This window comes from Lethenteron reissneri, chromosome 3 (assembly GCF_015708825.2).
Source record: "Lethenteron reissneri isolate LAM-NWPU_2019-01 chromosome 3, ASM1570882v1, whole genome shotgun sequence".
In the NCBI taxonomy this organism is placed as follows: domain Eukaryota; kingdom Metazoa; phylum Chordata; class Hyperoartia; order Petromyzontiformes; family Petromyzontidae; genus Lethenteron; species Lethenteron reissneri.
The window spans coordinates 9,841,849-9,864,296 of NC_083781.1; the positions used below are offsets into that span (position 1 = coordinate 9,841,849).

The following is a 22,448-nucleotide window of genomic DNA, read 5'->3' on the forward strand; positions in this document are numbered from 1 at the left end:
CTCCGATGGAAAAAATACGAGGGGGCAGTAGTAATCTTTTGAAAGTGAGTGAAATGCATCTGCGTTGACCTAACGTTACGCATATTTATAAAAACTGTACACTGAACGTGACAATTTTCCAAATGAAGCAATCACATTTTTTTATGTTGAACCCCCATTTGATGTTATATGAAAGTGTTATCCGCATTATATCACAGAATTCAATACGAGAGTAATAATTCGCTATTACAGTACAACAATAATGAAGAAAAATGCTTGACCCAGTGATGTCCCTTCATGACGTTATTATAAATTCTGTGCTGTGTACAATCATTAAATGGGAGGTGCGGTGGTGCAGTGGTTCGTATGCTGCGCTTGGAAACCGAAGAGCCGAGTTCGCTCTCTTTTAATGGCTATCCTCAGTGGCAAGTATCTGAAACTCCTATATATAAGCTCCTATATATAAGCTCCTAGCTTGGCAGTGTCTCATTCTTCACCTGAAGACGGCTGCTTGCGTTGTAGCCGAAACGTCGTGAGAATTATTTTATTGTGTTTTATTTTTATTATTTTATTACTTCCCTTCTACGTGACTTTACCGAAAGAACCAAGAAGATGAATCCCTGCAGTCACGAAAGCTTTAAATCGAAATTCAGTGTGGTGAAGTATGGTCAAAACAACCCCCCAGTGTGAGGAGGACTTGACTCACCAGTGGATTGGCAGGAATGAACATGAGAATATTTCTACATGGGTTATGTTATCAATGATATTTATATACAAACCCTGTGTGTTATTTCTTACGTATGTGTGTTTTGTGGCTTATTGAAATTTGTTGGACTGTACACCGCTCTGAAACCTCTTTGTGGTCTATTGCACTTTATAAATCTTTAAAATACAGCAATAGCAATTGTGAGCGAGTTTGTAAGGAAAGCCGATGGCTGCTTATTCTGCTTTGCTTGCAAAATCCTACGAAGTTTGTGGTCGTGGTGTCTTTATTTTGTTTTAACCAGGCGACAACTCGCAAGAGTCTTGCGTCAGAATAAGCCTCTCATTTGCAAGAGTGACCAGGGTCACCAAAAATGACAAAAGCTAAAATAAATAAATAAAAATCCAGCAATGACGCTCAGAAATCGGTGCAAAAAAACAACCGCATCAAATGAAACGTCGCAAATATTGCAATTGTTAAAGCGGTTAAATCCCACAACAAAACAAGAGGCTCCCTCAATTGCTTGGCTTGCCAGCTTGCTGCGTCATGCTCCGCTCTCGGTAATAGTACGCTCCGTTCTGTCCAACACAGTGGATGATTTGGCTTGCGCTGGGGCGTACAGGTTGTATCAGCTGTGACTCCTGCGTCAGAGCACCGACAAAAGACACTCATTCTTTCATCTTTCTTTCGCCCTTGTTCCAGGCAAAACAAGCTGTTCAACAAGGAGCTGTACGCCGACTTCATTGCGGCTCAGATCAAAACGCTGTCCTTCTTGGCTTACATTATCCGAGTCTATCAGGTACGGGACCTGGTGCTCGCTGAGCTTTAGGACAAAGGAAGTGTGGTGTACTTTTACTCGGGCGTAAACAAGGGTTTATATTGACCGGCCGTGTTCCTTGCTGGAAAATAATTGGGTGTGCCAAGGTTTGTTAGTTATTTATGTTTTACGTTCGCTTGCAGCTCGTGTGTTTTTGAGTGCAAGCACAAAGGCCCACAAGGCCAAGCGGACAGCAACAACAATTCCCACAACCGCATCTGCCAATTATGAAGATGCTTTGGTGCAGTTTAAAATGAAGTCTGAATGCTGTATTTGGTTGCAAAAATTTTTTTCCACTTATTGGTGAGCAAGCTGAAACGATAATATATTGTCTTCTTGGTTTTTTCGGTAAAGTCACGTAGAAGGGAAGTAATAAAATAATAAAAATAAAACATAATAAAATAATATTTTTTTTATTATTTTATTACTTCCCTTCTACGTGACTTTACCGAAAAAACCAAGAAGATGAATCCCTGCAGTCACGAAAGCTTTAAATCGATAATATATTGGCGTGTTATTAAACGCTTGTACACGTAATAATTTTAATTTGTTTGGCTGTGTCGGGCAGTGGAGGGTCTGAACGACACAAATTTTGGCCAGATCATCGCGTGGCCGAACCCGGAAATCGAATTACGCTTCGTAATCATTGGCTGCGGAAACATCGGTGTCGCCGTTCACACATCGTCGCCGTCACGCTTTTACGCCAACACAAACGCGTGTCTCCTCTCCTCTCCCTCCCTCTCGTGCAAACACAGGAGCTGGTGAGTAAGTACTCGCAGCAGATGGTGAAGGGGATGCTGCAGCTGCTCGCTGGCTGCCCACCCGAGACGGCTCACCTGCGCAAAGAGCTCCTCATCGCCGCCAAGCACATCCTCACCACGGACCTGCGCAACCGTACGTGGCAGAGGAAGCCCGTTGAAAGCGCACCGCGCGATGCAACGCTTTGGCTCGCGTTGGTTTGGCGCGTCAATTCCGTCGTTGCACCGTATTACGCTCACACGTCCTACGCGTCCCCGCTTTCATCCACCCGGCACGGTGACGTGGAGCCAACAGATAACCCCCCCCTCTCCCCCCAACGAGCCGCAAGGGTGTAAGAGGAGGCCCTCATCCAGTAGTGGATTCACGAAAGGAGCTTCAATTGTACGCAGCTAAGGACGTTGGAACTACGCAGCAAGCGCCGTTTGAGTTGTGTGCAATCGAATGATGAAGCAGTGAAATTATTCAACTTGCAATCAGGCCTGCTGTGTCGAATGCTAGTACTTGGCGTTATCTATTGCGTTGGTGCACGGTGATTTTTTTCTGCAATATTTTGCTGTCTTTTCTTGGATTTTCTGTTTGCACTTAGTCACATATTCACTTTAAGATGTTTTTTTGTTCATGTTTTTGTTTGTTGCGGTTGCACCTGATTCAAGAGCCGAATGGCTCACAGGGCTATACCTAATAAATGAACTTCAACTTGATCTATGTTAGCAAATGCTGTCATTGGTGCTGCTTCGTCTTCCGCGTTGTGGCCAATGATTAAGAGCCCAACGTCGTTATTGATTTTTTTTCCATTGTCTTCTCCCGATCCGCCTCGTCGCCGACAGAATTCATCCCCCAGATGGACAAGCTGTTTGACGAGTCCATCCTCATCGGTTCTGGCTACACGGTCAGGGAGACGCTCAGGTGAGCGAGGAATGAGTCGCGCCTTCAATGAGAGACCACGGCGGGGGAAACCCTCGCCGAGTTTTCGGACACTTGTTTTAGCAGGATCCTGCATTCGGCTGCTTGCATGAATTGTTTTTAATGAGTAAAATAAAGAATCCGACAATACTTCTCATTCATATATCTATCCCTCCACATTCAATAACATGAACATATTTTGTACACATCACGTCAGCATCATTGGTTCAATGCAAGCATACTCTGGACCGGTTTCAACATAAACTTTCGACATACAGTACGAGACACTTATATTTTTCACAATGACGCTAATTGCTTTGTGCTATGCATAATATAATTTTGGACCCGAATCTTAACATTTTACATAATTTACTATATAATTTATAGAAAATTATACAAGCATTGGTTGTACGTATGTATGTTAAACTTCTTTAGCACCGTACATAGCCAACCGTGCTAATCAGAGGTGCACACCTGACCGCTGATCAGGCACCGTTGATAACTTCTTCGTAAACGGGACGATCTTTTCGGCTGGTGGATGGTTAATGATAGGAGGCGTGAAACCCACACCTCGTGGAAATAACCCGAATGCTCATCCGATTAAACGTCGCCTTTGTCCGTCGTCACGCAGGCCGCTCGCCTACAGCACGCTCGCCGACCTGGTGCACCACGTGCGCCAGCACCTGCCGCTGTCGGAGCTGGCGCTGGCCGTGCGCCTCTTCTCACGCAACATCGACGACGAGACTCTGCCCAGCAGCATCCAGACGGTGTCGTGCAAGCTGCTGCTCAACCTCGTGGAGTGCATCCGCTCCCGCAGCGAACAGGAGGGAGGCAACGGGCGCGAGGTGCTGCTGCGCATGCTGGAGGCAAGTGGTGGTGGGCCTCTTAGAGCCGCGATCGGGTCGCTTGGCTACCGGTGGGGTGCAGGAAACTTTCAGCCCCCCCCCCCAATCCCCCTGTGCCGCTGCTGGCAGAAGAGGTGGTCGGGTGGCGGCACCGCAAAGTGCTTGGCGCCTTTGCTGCTTGTTGGAAGAGATCCGCGGTTCGAGCCGAGCGGCCTTCCCTGGTTAAAGCTGCGCGGGGTGTCTTGAGTTAATGATTGTGAAATACGCAATGCCCACTTCGGATCGGACGATGAAATAAGATCCCTTGATGTATTTTGAGATTGAATCGAACTCACGACTTCTGGATTGCAAGCCCCCAGTGTGCCAACCATTGTCTCACTGTGGCAGCATTCCCAAGTCGATTTAACCAACTAAAAATTTGAATTCCCTTCATTTTTTAAACAGATTAAGAAACCCATTGGGTCTTTCCCCTGCAATTATAAATGACTATAACGTGCCTCTGACTTGCATCGTAACGTCCGTGAACAGGTGTTCGTGCTCAAATTCCACACAATCTCCAAGTACCAGCTGCCGGCCATCTTCAAGAAGTGCAAACCGCAGGCGGAGCTCGTTGGGGTCATGCCCGGCAGCTCGGAGATGATGGCGCCCGCCACACCGGGCCCCGGTCCCAGCCCCAGCCCCTGCCCCACACCCACGTCGGTGGCTCCCTCCACGTCCTCCCAGGGCCCCTCCACACCGGGGACCCCCGGGGCGGTGGTCGGCGGCGGCGGCGGTGGCCCGGGGCCTCCGCTACCTTCCGTCGCGTCCACATCGCACCACATGGGGGCGGCGGTGACGACGACGCCGCAGCAGCAGCAGCAGCAGCAGCCGCAGGGAAGTGGCGGTGGCGGTGGTGAGAGAGTGGCGCAAGGTGCCACGGAGCAAGCTGACAAGCAGCCGTTCTGCGTGGGCGACTGCCGCGGTCTGGTGAAGACCCTGGTGTGCGGAGTTAAGACCATCACCTGGGGCATCGGTTCGTGCAAGACACCCGGAGGTAACAGAGACGGTGTTAGGCGTGTGATGGTGGTGAAGGGGTGAAAAGGGGTATCGGGGTGTCGATCCTCAGATTAGTGTCGGGGTAAAACTCAGGCTTGTTAGTGCTTGGGTTAGGGTTATGTCTCGCATGTTTAGAGTTTAAGTGAGGTCTCAGAATGTCAGGGTTATAAGTTTGACTGTTATTGTTTAACGTTATGGTTAGGGTGAGGACTACACTTGTTTGACCTAGAATAAGTTGTAGATCTGCACCGGTTAGGCTTTGCTTGTGGCCTAGGCTCGTGACTGCTAGGATTTCGATGAAGGTGAGGTCTATGCTTGTTCACGGTAGTTTTAGGAAAAACATTGTGAGGTTTGTGGCAAGGCCTAAGTCTGTTAGGGTTCGAGTAATGGCCACATCTGGTTTAGACATAGGGCTGGATGGGGTCTAATTTGGATGAATGATAAAACGTGTGGTTGTCCTTTGTTTCTTTAATTTGGCAGATGCCACCGCTGTGCACAAGCAGTTTCAGCCGAAGGAGACGCAGATATTCATCAAACTGGTGAAATATGCCATGCAGGCTCTCGACATTTACCAGGTTTGTTCTCGGTCTGCTCTTGCACACATTAAGGAGCTCGCAAAATCAGTTTTTTTACATAGCCAAATCTGAACATGCTTTGCATTATCCTTATTTTTCTTAAATATGGGCCAGCCCTCCCCCACCCATTACACCAAATATTTGAGAGTTCATTGTATGTGTTTCCCCGTAGACATTCATTAAATCCACATTGTAAGAGTAATCTACTCGAGTTCACTTTGTGTTTGTGGCTAACAGGTGCAGGTGGGAGTGAACGGGCAGACGTACATCCGAGCCGCCAACTCGCAGACGGTGCGCATCAAGGAGGAGAAGGAGGTGCTGGAGCACTTTGCCGGAGTGTTCACCATGATGAACCCGCTGACCTTCAAGGAGATCTTCCAGACCACGGTTCCCTACATGGTGGACCGTATCGCAAAGAACTACGCGTTGCAGGTCAGTCGTTCTTCCCTCGCCAGCATTCGCATATCCCTCTCATTTACAGATGTCAAACGATCCGAAACGGAGCGTCTATGCTCCTCGCCCACACGTTAACAGGACAACATTAAAGCAATGCTCCCATTTCCTCTGACGCTACAGACGTTACTTTACAGCATGGCACTAAACTGGGACTGCATCGGCACTTGATGTTTCTGTGCTGTGTGCTGATGTAGCTCCGAAAAAAATTACTCAATTGGGATTATACACAGCAACAATCGTCGCCACTAACTGGCAGACTAATGCCCACTTGCAGGTCGTTGCTGAGTCACTTTGTGCCACACAGGGCCAGCTGACACTGGGGGTGCCCTTCAGTCTGTGACATGTTGTTCAGAAACATGTAACACAAAATATGGAACGATAAAATAAGAATGCATGGATCAGAGAACATTCACATTTTTACTATTTATTTTATTTAGCAGGTAAGGCCCACTGAGCTCTATAGCTCTTTTTTCAGAAGGGACCTGACCACAAATAATATCTCAACTAAGTGGTTATCATGCGGAAATTTCTCGCTGCGAAACAATCCAAACGCACGTTTCCAAAACACATGTTTTTGACATCGTGAAAAATAGAAAGGATGATGGTCGAAAATAATAACGGAGCTGGCGGCCAAGGAATGGAACGCGTCTGAGAGTATACTCAGTGGATTGATCACGGCTACTGCTGCTGTATGTTTGTATGTTGAACTTCTTTCACACCTTACGTAGCCAACCGTGCGAATCGGAGGTGCGGGGGAAGGACAACAAACTAAACACAAAAATCAGTTCTCTAAAGAAATTCGTTTTCAATATAGATTTAAACGTCCATAGCTCCAGTGGCTTCCTAATACCATTACTCCCCGGTACCCATGTACGCACAGATTGTGGCCAACTCATTCCTGGCAAACCCCAGCACGTCGGCGCTGTTCGCCACCATCCTGGTGGAGTATCTGCTGGAGCGTCTGCCCGAGATGGGATCCAACCTGGAACGCTCCAACCTCTACCTCAAGCTCTTCAAGCTCGTCTTCGGCTCCGTCTCGCTATTCGCAGCCGAGAATGAGCAGATGCTCAAGGTGAGAGGAGGCGGGGGTGTGGGGTGGCTGTCTGTCTCCTCTCTCTCCTCTCTCTTTGTGACCCCCTTCCATCCTAACCTCACAAAGTAATCATGAGCGTTGTTTTTGAGACTTCGTAACAAATAAAAAATAGCAGCCATGACAAGACGGTATAACAAAGCACAGACTTCTTATTCGTTCTTTCGGTAAAGTCACGTAGAAGGGAAATAATAAAATAATAAAATAATACAAATAAACATTATAAAATAGAAATCTCACGACATTTCGGCCACAACGCAAGCAGCCATCGTCAGGTGGAGAACAGGTCTGTCGGAAAGACAGCGTTTGAATGTCTTGTTGTGGCCGAAACGTCGTGAGAATTGTATTTTATTATGTTTTATTTTTATTATTTTATTATTTCCCTTCTACGTGACTTTACCGAAAGAACCAAGAAGATTAATCCCTGCAGTCATGAAAGCTTTAAATCGAAAAGTACAGACTTGTTATCGTTTGCCCTATCTGTATGGGGTAGAATGTTGCCCCCTTCGCACGCGTGGGTTTTTCTCCAGGTGCTGCGGTTTCCTCCCACTTGTGTAACAAACATTCACTATTAATTGGCTGAAAATCTCTTGCTGCGTTTGCGCGTCCATATGTGTGGATTGCGTGACGTCGCGTGATGCAGTTGCACAAGCGATCTGTATAAAAGCACATTTTAACGACGTTTCACTCTGCGTGCGCGCGCACAGCCCCATCTGCACCGCATAGTGACGAGCGCCATGGAGCTGGCGCAGACGGCGAAGGAGCCATACAACTATTTCCTGCTGCTGCGGGCGCTCTTCCGCTCCATCGGAGGGGGCAGCCACGATCTGCTGTACCAGGAGTTCCTGCCGCTGCTGCCTAACTTACTGCAGGGTGAGACTCGCAGCTCCTAACTTACTCGCCCGTTGGTAGCGATAGTGATGGTAACGATGAAAAAGTCAATTTTGGGTAAGGCCGCGTAATGATCTGGCCAAACTTCCATCGCAAGATCCTGTACACGGTGAGAACCACTGGTCTCTCCTATGCAAGGCCGCGATTGTTTGGAAATCCCTCGAACGTCGCCGTACACCAACAACAGACCTCAACGACCGCTTCAGCCGTTGCCTTTCTCTCCCCTCTCCTGTGCCATTTTATTGAGGGACTGTGTTATCTTGGTGTGTGGTCTGGGACTGTTTTTTTGTTTTTGTTGCCTTGCCCAAACTTGATAAATCGAACTTGGGTAAGCAAATAATTAGGTACTTATTTATGTTCGGTAATTTTCTTAACTTTATCTAATTTTTGCATTCCTGTCGTGTTTTTGCATTGTTTGCTGTTGTAACTTGCTGACCCGCCCATACTGGACATTGTGAAAAGGAGCTTCATAGTTCATCGGAATCCTCCAGTTTAAATAAAGATTCTCATTCTGATTCCCTTCTTTTTGTGCCTGCAACTCCGCCTAGGCCTGAACATGCTGCAGAGCGGCCTGCACAAGCAGTACATGAAGGACCTGTTTGTGGAGCTGTGCCTGACGGTGCCGGTGCGCCTCAGCTCGCTGCTGCCCTACCTGCCCATGCTCATGGACCCGCTGGTGTCGGCGCTCAACGGCTCGCAGACGCTCGTGAGCCAGGGCCTGCGCACGCTCGAGCTGTGCGTGGACAACCTGCAGCCCGACTTCCTGTACGACCACATCCAGCCCGTGCGCGCCGAGCTCATGCAGGTTGGTGTGTGTGCTCGTCGACAACAAACAACCACAAAAGCAACACGTGTTGTTTACAAGGCGTCCGTTGTTCGACAGATGTCACGGAGCTCAGGAATGTTCACCCTACATTTGTGCGTGTGCCCTCTGATTTACGTTGGATGCTCACGATCCCGTAATGTTTAAGAAAAAAAGTAGGGCCATGTGTGCGCTGGTGTCACGGTCCAAATTTTGCCAGGTTTTGCCAGGGCCTCTTTGTCGTATTTATATTTCCTAACTCCGTGCATGGCGCACTGAAATCTTTTGATGAATTGCGCCTTATAAATGTAAATTCTTACTATTTGTAGGGCAGTGTTAATGACGAGTGCGGCGAATTGCTTTTTTTTCGAAATTCACATTTGACCCCGTTTCTCCCGGCGCTTTGCCCGCCGCTCCTCTCTTGACCTTCCTGACCTCCGCCCACCCTTCCGACATCTGCTTCGACGGCAGGCGTTGTGGCGGACCCTGAGGAACCCCGCGGACAACATCTCACACGTGGCCTACCGCGTGCTGGGCAAGTTTGGCGGCAGCAACCGCAAGATGCTGAAGGAGTCGCAGAAGCTGAGCTGGCAGGGCACCGAGACGCAGGGCCCCAGCGTCACCGTGGAGTTTCCCGACTGCAAGGCCTCCATTCAGCTGCCCATGGAGAAGGTGCGTCTCTCAAAACGCCTTTGCTGCCAAGGTCATGGTGAAGAGGTCGCCTTGTGGCCATTGACGTCGATGCCGCCATATCTCGCCATCGCCGTGCGTTTCAGCTGCCACCTGGCAGATTTTTGCACGGTTTAACGGCCGTCCTTCAGTGACCGAAGTTACCGTCGCCATTGTCACCACCTTTTTGTTGAAATCGTTATGTAAAGCCATCATTTTAAAATGAAATCACATGGGTAGGTTTCGGATAAGTATTAACAAAAAAAATCCAAAAGCTTTAATTTCCTTATCCTGTTTCTTTCAGTAATTTGGTACCGGTCCACCTTTAGTGCGTGTCCTAGATGTATACAAATCTCTATTTGAGCTCAAGCCTCCGCAAAGTCACGTGACTTGTATGTGGCCGCCCCCATTCTTAAAGCCTCCTCTCTTCCCACCACACCATACAAAAATAGACTCTGCTCCATGTAGCTCACTTCTGCTCGTGACTTCCTTTCCTTCTCTTCCCCTCTCATCAGCCCCCCCCCCACCCCCCCTTGTCTCTGACATCTTAGCCCAGGTCATTCCTTCTCCCCGTCTTACCCTTGCTGCTTGTCCGGCGCTCCTTTCTTTCTGCTGCTCATTCTTTGCCTGTCTTGGAGACTTCCTTTACATTTCAATATATCCCAAAGGGGAAGCCAGACGTGTGAAACATTGTGTTATGCATTTCCTCTTCGCGACATTTGTGAAAGCAAACTTAACAAGGCTTGGTGTTGTTTGTGATGATTTATTGCCCCGATCAGGCGATTGAGACTGCCCTGGACTGCCTAAAGAGCGCCAGCACGGAACCCTACTACAGGCGTCAAGCCTGGGAGGTCATCCGTTGCTTCCTGGTCGCCATGATGTGCCTGGATGACAGCAAGGTTCCGCTGCATCAGCTACTGGCGCATCCCAGGTGCCGCCCTCCTACAGAGTGTTCACAAAAGCATCGCATCAGTGAAAAAACACCCATGTCTGACATGGCGCTGGGAGGGTTTCATTCATCAGTGGACAGAGAATGGCTGAAATGCATTTAATTTATTTTAATAGGATTTTTGTAAAACAGTATAATCTTCATCATCATTGGTGTACCCATATTTAAGTAGACACAGTGGTGGTGATGGTAAAGTGACCACTGTGTTTGCCTTAACACCCTCCTATCTTATGAAACGGAGCCTAACATCTCATTGGGCTCTTCCTGCTGAAATATATATATAGTCTTAACCATTTTAAGCAGACAATAGTGATGGTGGGTGGTGGTGGCGAATCGCCAGGCTGGCGCAAGTGCTCTGGTGACGTCACCGCCATATAGTGGCGAACGGCGGCTGTCGTTGTTGCTGGTGGTGATGGTAGTGGCGAATTGACCCCTGTGTTTACCGTACCACCCTGCCCGCCGCGCCAGCTTCACGGACAAGCCGGTGCCGTCGGTGATCATCTCGCACCGCTTCAAAGCTCAGGACACGCCGGCGCGTCGCACCTTCGAGCAAGCGCTCACCGGCGCCTTCATGTCGGCCGTCATCAAGGACCTCCGGCCCAGCGCCCTGCCCTTCGTGGCCAGCCTCATCCGCCACTACACCATGGTGGCCGTGGCGCAGCTGGCCGGTGAGGGGGAGCGGTGTGTGTGTGTGTGACGGGCGCCTGGATTCGGTAGGCACCCTCTTGCCGGCTGTGATCCATTGCAGGGCTGCACCTCTACAATTGCGCTCGTTCGGCTGTATATAGGTAAACGACTTAAATATATTTTTTTTATTCCAGTTAGTTTTATTCGTCACGCCGCTACCCCTCCGCCTGAGTGACTCTCAATCGGAAAGTTTGCGAGTTCATTTGCTAGTTGGGGGGTTGACTCAGCCCCATCATCTCTCCCTCACGGGTTGTCCTAATCAGAGGCTGGCCCGCATGCCACAGTAATGTGGAATGTCCACCATTGGTTCGGAGCTGTAAACGCGATGAGCATCGCCTCAATGCTCATTTGAGCAAGAAATCGCTTCGACTTTTTTGCGACTGCTCCTCCTCCTGTGCCCCCCCCCCCCCCTGTCCCTGCCGCCCCAGGCCCGTTCCCGCTGGGTGCCCACAAGCCCGACTCGCAGCTGAGCACGCTGATGTTCCACGGCGAGGAGGGCGGCGCGCGTTGCATGGACCCGCTGGTGCTGGTGGACGCCATCGCAGTGTGCATGGCGTACGAGGAGAAAGAGCTGTGCAAGATCGGCGAGGTGGCGCTCGCCATCATCTTCGACGTCGCCTCCATCATCATGGGCTCCAAGGAGAGGGTACGCGTGCCACTCCCTGGACACTGTTCCCCCCCACTCCCCAGACAACTCATTCCGCTCACTCGCCGACCACCGTGTTTTCTCCACCCCGCAGGCGAGCCAGCTGCCTCTCTTCTCGTACGTGGTGGAGCGCCTGTGCGCGTGCTGCTACGAGCAGGCGTGGTACGCCAAGCAGGGCGGCTGCGTGGCCATCAAGTTCCTCATGGAGCGCCTGCCTCTCGCCTGGGTGCTCCAGCATCAGTACACCTTCCTCAAGGCCCTGCTCTTCGTCATGATGGACCTCACCGGGGAGGTCAGTGTATCGGTCTTTTGCTGCGAGGTGGCCGTCAGGAGATGGCAAATCGACCAGGGGTCAGCAACCTGCGGCCCCGGAGCCGCATGCGACTCTTCAGGGACTGCCTGGTGGCGTTATTTATTGAGGATCGTCTCGTGTTCACGTGCATTGCGGCTATTGAAATATTGAGTTTTTTTTATAGAATTTGACAAAAATGGCTGCTCTTGTTATTTTGGTTCCTGACCCCTGCAATAGAGCAGTGCGATGCTGATGAGGCCTAATTATGGTGGTGACAGTTTGGCAGTGTAGAATAGAATAAATTTCGACTGATGATCCTTGATGAGGGCAGAAGAGAGTAATGTGACTATGCTCTCCTGATGATTCGTAATAATGGCAAAACCCAAATATACGAATGCTACGCGATCGCTCACTGACCTGATGAGGGTCGCGTGGTTGTGGCGTGCTGATGATTTGCAATACTGGGGAAGCCATTATTTAATTGTGGTGTGGAAGAGCATGACTGTTTCGCTAACAATTCCAGTCTGGTGTCCGTTTCTCACCATCTCCATGCTGCGTCTCTGCTTCTCTCATGCCACCTGTGACAGCTCAGCTTCTCTGGTGCAGAATTTGCATCGAACAATGACCATTGTCCGGTAGAGGAGGGGATCCTTGCTGATTTTCTTCTGCCAGTGCAGCATTAGTTCAAGCAAAGGGCGGCTCTGCTCACAAGAAATCGAGTGTCAAGGCCAGGGCCAGAGTTTCCTTGCGTTGAACCAATGCCGCAGAAGTTGTGCGCTCCCAGAAGGCCGTGTGTAAAAATAAACTTTCATAATGTCAGAGGTGGGCCCTCAGGGGCCTGCAAGACCTTCTCTGCTTGCCTAGATATTGTCAGAATCAGAAAATTATATTTTTATGATTTTCATTAATGCTTTATGTATTCATACTCTTTGTATGCATAAAGTTCGTTCCCATCAGTCTATTAACGTCATTTCATTGATACTCCCTCAGTTGCACTACTTTAAATTAGAGCCAATCAGATTTTCCACCTGTGCTGTTTCCGCCTCTCAGGGTGAAAAATATACCCTGAGGCCTTCAGAATGTCGAGTGAATCCCCTCTGCTGTTAAAGCAAATGTGGACGATGTTGTTGATTGTCATCTTCTTTAACCAATCAGATTTCGAGTTTGCCATGTTGGGCGTATTCTTTGACACGCCGGAGCCTTCTAGCTGGCCTAGCCGCCTATGTCAGCATTTTTCGTGTGGCGTGATCGGAGGGCCAGTTAGCTAACTAAAGTAAAACTAGCTAGCACGTAACGTAGCATCATCTAAGATTTATTAAATCTTGCTTTCCTTACGTTTAAATTTTTAGATGTTGTGCTTTAGATTTGTTTTGTTTGAGGAAGCCTGTTGAATCCTGATTGTTATTTTCGTTTTACGGCATTTTTGCTTGCTTGGTGGTCGTATGAGTAGATGTGACTGGTTGTTGTGAGTTTGTTCCTGTTTCTTTGGTAATGACATTGATTTGGGCTATGCGATGTCTATTTGTGATACAGCATCCTGTCATACTGCGTAATAGCGGTACATCCTTGATGGTTTCAGTCACCATTTATTCATGTCTCTGCAATCAGTGCATTGTAACTCTCATAGGTGTTGAGCCTCGTGTTAAATCACTTTATTCCACACGATAAAGGTTACTGTCACTGTGAATAACGGGTAGTTACGTCGAATGACTATGGCCTATAGCCCTAGTGTCATGGTGAGGTTATTCGAAGGCGATTTAATTGCGGGAGGATAGCGCTGAAACCCTAGGTGTAAAATACACACCTAGAATAATGTGGAGGTGCGGCTATGCGATGGAGGCGTGATTTTCCGCTTATCGATTCCATAACTCGGAAAGCTCTCTCGCCGTGCGCCAGAGGTCGCTACCGGGTACCCGATACCCGTACCCTACCCGATACCCGGCTACCCGTACCCGGCCAGGTACGGGTAGCCGTTTGCGACCCTGGTGCGGCCGGGTACGGGTATGGGTAGGCCGTGAGTCACTGGTGAGTAGCCGTTTGTCACTCATTTCGGATAGGGTACGGGTACGGGTAGGGAACGGCTACCCGTACCCGGCCGGGTACGGGTACCCATTTGCGACCCTGGTGCGGCCGGGTACGGGTAAGGAATCAAAACCTGTTTGCGACCTCTGCCGTGCGCGGCTACTAACCTACCGCCGCCCCCTCGCCACGATCTTCCTCTCGCAGGTGTCGAGCGGCGCCGTGGCGATGGCGACGGCGACACTGGAGCAGCTGCTGGTGCGGTGCGCGTCCCCGCTGCGCGACGACGAGCGCACGGCGGAGCTGGTGGCCTCGCAGGCCAAGGCGCTGCACGCGGCCACGCACGAGCTGGTGCGCGAGGTCACCTCGCCCAACCAGACGGTGCGCGTGCAGGCCATGCGCTCGCTGCAGGTGCTGGCGCGCGCCACGGGCAAGAGCGTCGCCGACATTATGGAGCCCCACAAGGAGGTGCGTGCGTCACCCACTCACCTGGTGAGGTCTCATTATGGCCGAGAACCGGTCGGGAAGGTTGTCATAAACTGTGATGGGGAAAGCTGTCTGATGTTTGGCTTGCGTTAGGGTTCCGGCGTTTGATGCGTAAGCGCCTCTTGCGGTTTGTTTTCCATCTCAAACGTCCGTTGGTGATTGAGATCGAAATGTAGAAGCATCGGTATGGAGTCCTGCAGCAGGCCATGTTCACTGCCATTTCCCATCTGTGTAAACAGCACAGCGGGAGGAATATGAACCTTTCTGAAAGTGCCGGTACGCGGGTTTGGTGTGAATTGTATCGGCCCAGATTGATCACGGGTGGAGACCGTTTGCTGTGGCTGTATCAGTTGCAATTCCTTCGTTTATACTGCAGGTGCTCCAAGACATGATCCCACCCAAGAAGCATCTGCTGAAACATCAGCCGGCCAACGCGCAGATCGGCCTCATGGAGGGCAACACCTTCTGCACGACGCTTCAGCCGCGCCTCTTTACCATGGACCTCACCATCATGGAGCACAAGCTCTTCTTCTCCGAGGTGTGCCAGCGGCCGCTCTTGCACCGGCAAGGAGTGTACGTTGCGGTTATTGGGAAGGAGGAGAAACGCAGTGAGGTTATTGGGAAAGAGAGTGGGGTGCAGTTATTGGGGAAAGAGTGCATTGCAATTGTTGGAAAGTACATTGTAATGCGGTTATTGGGAAGGGGAGAGCACAGTGCAGTTCTTAGGAGTGAGGGTGGAGTGCGGTTATAGGGACGAAGAGAGTAGTGTGGACTGTTCTCTCTACAACTTTCGTGCGATTATTGGAAAGGAGATCACATTACGGTTATCTGGAAAGACCTGGCATTGCGGTTTGTCGGAAGGAGTTTACCGTTGCGGTTATCACTGCGGTTATTGGGAAGGAGGACAGCATGACCGTTCTCTTGGTTCTAGATTTGAAGCTTTCGTGACTGCAAGGATTCATACTCTTAGTTTTTTCGGTAAAGTCACGTAGGTAAAAAATGAAATTAAAATGAATAAAAATAAAATTATATAAATCACGACGTTTCGGAGGCAACACAAGTCTCCGTCATCAGGTGGGACCGTCACAGCGAGATTTGCTGTTTTATTCATTTTAATTAAATTTTTTACCTACGTGACTTTACTGAAAAAACTAAGAGTATGTTTTCTTGGTTCCCTCATTGTACTTCCCTCCCTGATCGCAGCTGCTCACCCTGTGCGAGGCCGAGGACGCTGCCCTCATGAAGCTGCCCTGCTACAAGTCGCTGCCCTCCCTGGTTCCCCTGCGCATCGCCGCGCTCAGTAAGTGTCGTGCCATGTGCCTGCTCAGCTGACTCCGCGCACAAGATAAATATTCCTCACCTCCCGACACCGCTATTGCCTTAACAAACCGTTGAAGCACGAGCAGCCACCACCGTTGTCATCGCACCGTCGACGTTGACTGCTGCCCCTTGCGCTCCCATCGGTGCAGAAGCGCTGGCGTCGTGCAACTACCTGGCCGAGGTTCGAGAGAAGATCATCGCGGCCCTCTTCAAGGCTCTCAACTCCAGCAACGACGAGCTGCAGAAGGCGGGCGAGTCGTGCATGGAAAAGGTGTCGTGTGTTTCCGCTCCGAAGCGTTCGCCCCCCACCCCTACCCCCCCCCCCTGCTGAGTTCACGTCAAGTTAATTTCACATGGCCCGCACCGCACGTGGCCGCATGTGTTTCCCTGCCATGTTTACCACGACTGTACCAACCTCTATTTAAAGCTTTCGTGACTGCAGGGATTCATCTTCTTGGTTCTTTTGGTAAAGTCACGTAGAATGGAAAGAATAAAATAATAATAATTTAACATAATATAATGTTTTATTTATAATATTATGTTTTATTTTTATTATTTTATTATTTCCATTTTACGTGACTTTACCAACATTTTTAGAATAAATACTAGCAAGTTACGACTGCGATAGCCTTGCCGTGTAAGAATGGTACCAATACGAAATGTGCTGAATTATTATACAGAGGTGGAAGGAAACATAGCCAACTCTATGGACCCGTTCGTGTGTCTGTGTGTTGACCATTGCTAGTTCCTGGAGGGCACAACCATCGGTATGGATCAGATCCACAATCTGATGCGGCCGCTGCTGATGCTTTTGGGCGACTACCGCAGCCTGAGCCTCAACGTCGTCCGTCGCTTCACCTCCGTCACCCGCCTCTTCCCCAGCTCGCTCAACGACAAATTCTGCGACCAGATCATGGTACGGCGGTGACACTTGAGCTGTGCTCGTGCGTATGTGCTGGCGTGTGTGAACGCTTGTGTGTGTGTGGGTGGATCTTCCCTGCCAGCGAGCCTCAAAGTGTATCTAGCCCGGTACAATCGCTGTTGTGACATCATTGCCACTTAGTGGCGAATGCCGATTGTTGTTTATGCCTGCACATGCACGCGTGTGAGAGCATGTGTGTGCTTGTGTAGCGGTAGTGTAGCGGTTAACGCGCTGCGCTATGAACCCGGCGACCCGGGTTCGATTCCCACTCACAAAAAACACCAGGGACGATTATCTGAACTGGTCCTGGGCCTCCCCTAGGTCGACTCAGCCTGAAATGAGTACCTGGCGCGGTGTGTAAACATCGTCACTGGGGAGACAAAGGCGGTCTGGCGTGGTGCTGGCCACCCACCCCCTCGTGTACCGTTCCGGCCTTCATAGGTGCTCGCTAACAGCACGTTGCCCCTACAGTCTGTTAATGCTACACGGGGGATCTTTTGTTTGTGCATGTGTATGCCAGTCTGTATGTACGTGCGTAAATTAACATATGTATACGCGTGTGTGAATATATCTTCATACGCGTGTGGGAGTGTAATTGTACGTTGGCCTAATTTGTGAATGAGCGCTCATGGGTTCATTCAATGAATCGTTTGGGAAAGTGAGTTGGTTATCTCTCGTATCCGTTAACTTGTCTGCACGTGTACACGTGTGTGTGTGAGCGCGCGCGTGTCTCCCATTGAAGAAGAGTGGAACGCAGTGTTTAGCGCACTGCAAGGTCGATTTCCCCTCACTGCTAACATATCAGCGATGAATATCTGAACCTGTGCTGGGCCACTCTTAGGGCGACCCAGCCTTCAATGAGTACCCGGTGCAACAAAGGTGGTCGGGCGTGGTGCTGGCCACAGTACCCCCTTCGTGCACCGTGCCGGCTTTGATAGGTGCCTCACTAACAGGGCTTGCCCTAACGGTTTGTGTCGGCGATACGAAGGGACCTTGTCTTTTGTGTCTCCCACACAGCAACACCTGCGGAAGTGGATGGAGGTGGTGGTGATCGCTCACAAGGGAGGACAACGCAATGACGGATCGGTGAGCCGGCTGACGGGCGCCACTCGCCACCACTCATCCACATGATCTCTTGAAATCTGACCAAAAGCTTTCACTGGTTACAGCCTTTGGAGCGGTTTTGCCGGTTTCGCCGGATCGGCCCGGGACTGCCGGACAATGTTTGGAAGCGTGCCGGATGATCGATGATCGACTGTATTTCAACTTGTTGCATGTGGTGTCACCTCCTTGTAAAGATCTGGGAAATGCTGGATCAGCGCTTGTTTATATGCCACCCCATGTGTGTGTCCTTTTGGTTCATGTTATAGGTTGTTGCGTATAATCCCTTATAGGTCTGTGTGTTTTAATGTGTTATGCATAGCATGGCACAAGCGTCGTAGTGACGTCACCGCCACTTAGTGGCGAATGGCGGTTGTTGTTGTTGTTACATAGGTCCTGAGTTTTTTGTGTTTTATATGTCAGTGTGTTTTATTTATTTTTAGTCCTTGTGTATAGTTGCTTTTCATTGGCCATAGGAAATGAGTCCACGTATGTGTGTGTTACAATCATGATGTATGATATGGTAGAGGTCTCTGTCTATTTATTGTGTGTTGTGGTTCCTTGTATAGAATGTGTAACAGGTCCTCGTGTTGAGTGCTATGATTCCTTGTGTGTAGTGTATTATAAGGTTTTCGTGCTTCATGTGTTACATGTCCACACATGTTGTATGATGCCTTCCATCTGTTTGACAGGGTTGTTGGCCCAGTGACTCCTGACCCCTACCGTGTGATACTTTCACCGGTGCTGTTTGCAATGCACCTGTGTGTGTGTGTGTGGGGAGCGGTAGTGTAGTGGTTATCACACTGCGGTACAGACACGGCGACCAAAATTCGACTCACGATCAACACCAGTGACGATTAACTGAACCGGTCCCGGGCCTCCCCTCGGTCGACCGAGTTCCAAATGAGTACCTGGTGCTGTGCGTAAACATCGTCGCGAGGGAGACAAAGGCGGTCGGGCGTGGTGCTGGCCACCCACCCCTCGGTGTACCTTGCCCACCTTCATAGGTGCTACTCGCTAACAGCACTTGCCCCAACAGTCTGTTGAGGCTGTGCGGGGGGGGGGGGATCTTTGTCTTTGTGTTCCCCGTTGATGAATGTGCCTGGCGGGGGCACCACCCTTACCCGTGCCATGATGTTTGTGTCGTTTTCTCTGGCTCAGCCTGCCATGGAAGGTCTGGAGATGACGCTTGGGTGTGTCAGCCCGGCAGCGTTAGCTCCTGGCAATTATGGGATTTCATTGGTACTGCTGGCGTGTGCCGCATTCGTCGTTTTATTCGTTTACCGGTTGTCCATTCCACCGATGGGTCCTTTCCATTCGTCACGTGTTTATTATGATTATTATCGTTATCGTGGTGTGTATCCAGTGTCGAACGTGTGTTCGCATTCACGCGTTTTTGGTTTTCTTTCACGGATTGAGCAATGACGTTAAAGCAGCCGGAACGAGTACACGGCACCTTACGTTTTAGAGGTGTGGCGATTCACCCGCGAGCAAGCGGTGCCGTGAATTGTGGCGGATTTCACGATCAGGATTGCGTCTGACAATCAGTTAATTTTCCCATCGCCCTGGGTGTAAAGGTTAAGGTGCAACCCTGCAATCGTTTGCCCACGCATAGACAGCACCCCTAAGGGACCTCCTCCTCCACACTGGCCAGATTTCTTGGAAGAGGTGGGAGGACGTTACTCCACGACACGCGACCTGCCAAACGATTAACCACGACGTGCCCATTTGCACTCCTCCGCTGAGCATGCGGCAGCCAACAATGGCTGCAGAGGTCAGCCAATGTATAAGACCACTCATGAATTGGCTTGAAAGCATCTTCATATCTAGAGGACTGCAGAGCTTCAGCTTTTGTTGCTCGTGCCAGCTCACAGCCTGGCCGCTGCTTTCCAGCTCACGTCTGTAGTAGTATGTATAAACCTAAACATAATTCCTATTCGAATAGATTAAACGTGATGATTTTTACGCACGCGATTTGGTGTGCTTGTGTTGCGGGGCTTGAGAAACAGTCCTCGCGTAAAATCATGTCATTACTTCTCTAACGTTGCAAGACAATGTTTCACCATTCCACACGGAGCCATTTGATGGAAAACAAAACATTTGTGAACTAAAAATAATTGGCTCGACACCCACAGAGGACGTTTGTCCACACAAATGAGGGACGTAGTTTTTTATTAATAACGAGTTGGTATGACTGAACTCTGAAACTCTATAGCGCAACTCACCGCTCGGCCAGTTGTTTTAGTCAAGTATTGCTCACTCCTATGGAGGTATTTAGTTTTTTGGTGTTTGTATTTTCAGTTTGTTATCGGGTCACTATCATCACCATGAGCTGCTGTGGAACACTCATCATCATCACCATCATCATCATCACAAACGCTACCAAGACGACCATCATCATGGACACTATCTCCAGCGAAAGCATCAGCATGTGACTGCAACCACGAGCATGATTATTATTATCATCACCACCTTCAGCCATGTTCTGTCCACTGCTGGATGAAACCCTTCCAACACCCTTGTCCATCCTTTCCTGCTCCTGCGCATGAGAGCTGATGTCATTACTCCATCTCCACGGTGCTTGGTCTCTCAAGACTTGTTCCTACCCTATTATCCAATGATGCCTACGGAATCATTTTGACAGTCAGTTTAGTATGTGCGCGATGGTGTGAAAGTCTGCGTTAGTGTACGTGTGAGAGTGTGTGTGCGTGTTTTTGAGAGAATTTGTGTGCAGTTGTTTTCAACGTGCAACATGCATAGACGCAGAATTTATACAGCCATGCTCGCCTATATTATTTATTAATTAAATTGTACAGGAAAATAACTGTTCAGTGTACTACCCCCCCATAGATGTTGCTCTCTGCAACAAAGTGACATCAGATGTCTAACATTAAAGGGATGTATGATGAAACTTGAACCAAAACCACAATTCCTGAACCCACCTATCCAGAATTGTTCATGCACAAGGAAGTGTCTCTCCATCCCTGGACACTTTCATGGCATGAGCGCACCGTGCCAGACTCGGGTGCCAGTTCCACTAGGGCCTCTGCCAGATCCCACAACATCGGTGGCCCTTGCAGAAAGTGAGTGAAGTGAGATGTTTCTTTTAGTTGTTTGATGCAAGCCAGCAACAAAAAAGTTCCTTTCCCCGCATGAGAGTCGCAAGACGTTCATCCCCTGCCATCGTCTCTGACAAAACCGCTCGCTGGACGTGGTGCATTTCCATCATTGCATGCACTACGTGTTCTGAATGCACTTTATACCCTGTACGGTGATAACTTAAGAAGAGATCATAATGAGTAAAAGAGAATAGGCTTGACACTTTCCGGCAATAATAGAGGAGGTGTTAAGATGTTCGAACGCCAAATCAACACCTGTTACAAGGCATCGTGTCTCCATTAACCACATGCTTGTGGTAAAACATGCAAACAAACGCGATTTGCTAATTATGCATTGTCCTTGGATCTGATTGGCCTACACCAGAGACCGCCTCCTTCATGGCCTTGTCTCACCGGTGTTAGACCAAAGAACGCCAAAAGGCACACGGTACGACCCAAACACGTGTCGGAGAGCCGTACGGCGCCGCCGCGGAAACCCACGCAGAGCGGTGAAATCAAAACTTGCGGGTTGGTGGCTCGTGTTGTCTTCAATAACCGGATGTTGGCTTACAGCGACCCTGACACTCTCCCGACGAATCGTCGTGGCGGCTCTGTGCGTTTTTCCGTGGCAGGAAATGAAGATTTGCGCGGCGATCATCAACCTGTTCCACCTGATACCGGCGGCGCCGCAGACCCTGGTGAAGCCGCTGCTGGAGGTGGTGATGAAGACGGAACGTGCCATGCTCATCGAGGTCCGACCCCCACCAGCATTTATCAAATGGGGGGCGGGCTGGGGGGGTGGGTGAGAGGGACGGGGGGAGGGATTGCGGCTCCACCAGCCAGTCTCTGTGTTGTTACCCTCAAGTACGTGGTTGTTTGTGTATGCTCGTGTGTTCTTTCTACACGGTGTTTTTGTCTAAAAGTTGGAGAGGTTTACCAGCCCCTTGCACCCATCCATCTCCTTCCCCCGTCGCCCTCCCCTGTCACCCCCCCCCCCCCTCTCTTCTGTTTCACTCCCGGCTCCTCCATCTCTCTCCCCTCTCCTCCATCTCCAATCCCCGCTCCTCCTTCTCCCTTCCCTCTCCCCCGTCTCCCTTCCCTCTCCTACGTCTCCCTCCTTTCTCCTCCAGGCTGGTAGCCCATTCCGGGAGCCACTCATCAAGTTCTTGACTCGCTACCCAGCTCAGACGGTGGAGCTTTTCATGATGGAGGCCACGCTGAACGACCCGCAGTGGAGCCGCATGTTCATGGTGTGTGTATGTGTGTGTGTATGTTTGTTCTTGTCGGGACCGGTAACGTAGTGGTGAGTGCACCTGCACTACGAACGTGTAACTGACCGGTCCTCGGCCTCCTCTTTGGCGACTCAGCCTTAATTGAGTACATGGTGCGGTGAATAAACATCAG

At 49.9% G+C, this 22,448-nt stretch overlaps 1 protein-coding gene across 1 annotated transcript in view; it reads left to right on the top strand.

Annotated features, from left to right (window-relative positions):
• The window catches only part of LOC133347911 (transformation/transcription domain-associated protein-like), a 41,033-nt gene that overhangs the window by 11,778 nt on the left and 6,807 nt on the right, over window positions 1-22,448 (top strand). Inside the window, exons 11-34 of the mRNA XM_061560653.1 lie at window positions 1,385-1,481; window positions 2,255-2,393; window positions 3,086-3,164; window positions 3,793-4,027; window positions 4,535-5,039; window positions 5,522-5,616; window positions 5,854-6,048; window positions 6,953-7,144; window positions 7,870-8,035; window positions 8,602-8,858; window positions 9,327-9,527; window positions 10,304-10,455; window positions 10,942-11,141; window positions 11,589-11,806; window positions 11,901-12,098; window positions 14,325-14,585; window positions 14,980-15,141; window positions 15,807-15,903; window positions 16,073-16,194; window positions 16,669-16,839; window positions 17,863-17,931; window positions 19,108-19,188; window positions 21,677-21,796; window positions 22,175-22,294. Of these exons, the coding sequence (XP_061416637.1) occupies window positions 1,385-1,481; window positions 2,255-2,393; window positions 3,086-3,164; window positions 3,793-4,027; window positions 4,535-5,039; window positions 5,522-5,616; window positions 5,854-6,048; window positions 6,953-7,144; window positions 7,870-8,035; window positions 8,602-8,858; window positions 9,327-9,527; window positions 10,304-10,455; window positions 10,942-11,141; window positions 11,589-11,806; window positions 11,901-12,098; window positions 14,325-14,585; window positions 14,980-15,141; window positions 15,807-15,903; window positions 16,073-16,194; window positions 16,669-16,839; window positions 17,863-17,931; window positions 19,108-19,188; window positions 21,677-21,796; window positions 22,175-22,294 (4,132 nt within the window). The remainder of the gene's footprint in view (window positions 1-1,384; window positions 1,482-2,254; window positions 2,394-3,085; window positions 3,165-3,792; window positions 4,028-4,534; window positions 5,040-5,521; window positions 5,617-5,853; window positions 6,049-6,952; window positions 7,145-7,869; window positions 8,036-8,601; window positions 8,859-9,326; window positions 9,528-10,303; window positions 10,456-10,941; window positions 11,142-11,588; window positions 11,807-11,900; window positions 12,099-14,324; window positions 14,586-14,979; window positions 15,142-15,806; window positions 15,904-16,072; window positions 16,195-16,668; window positions 16,840-17,862; window positions 17,932-19,107; window positions 19,189-21,676; window positions 21,797-22,174; window positions 22,295-22,448) is intronic.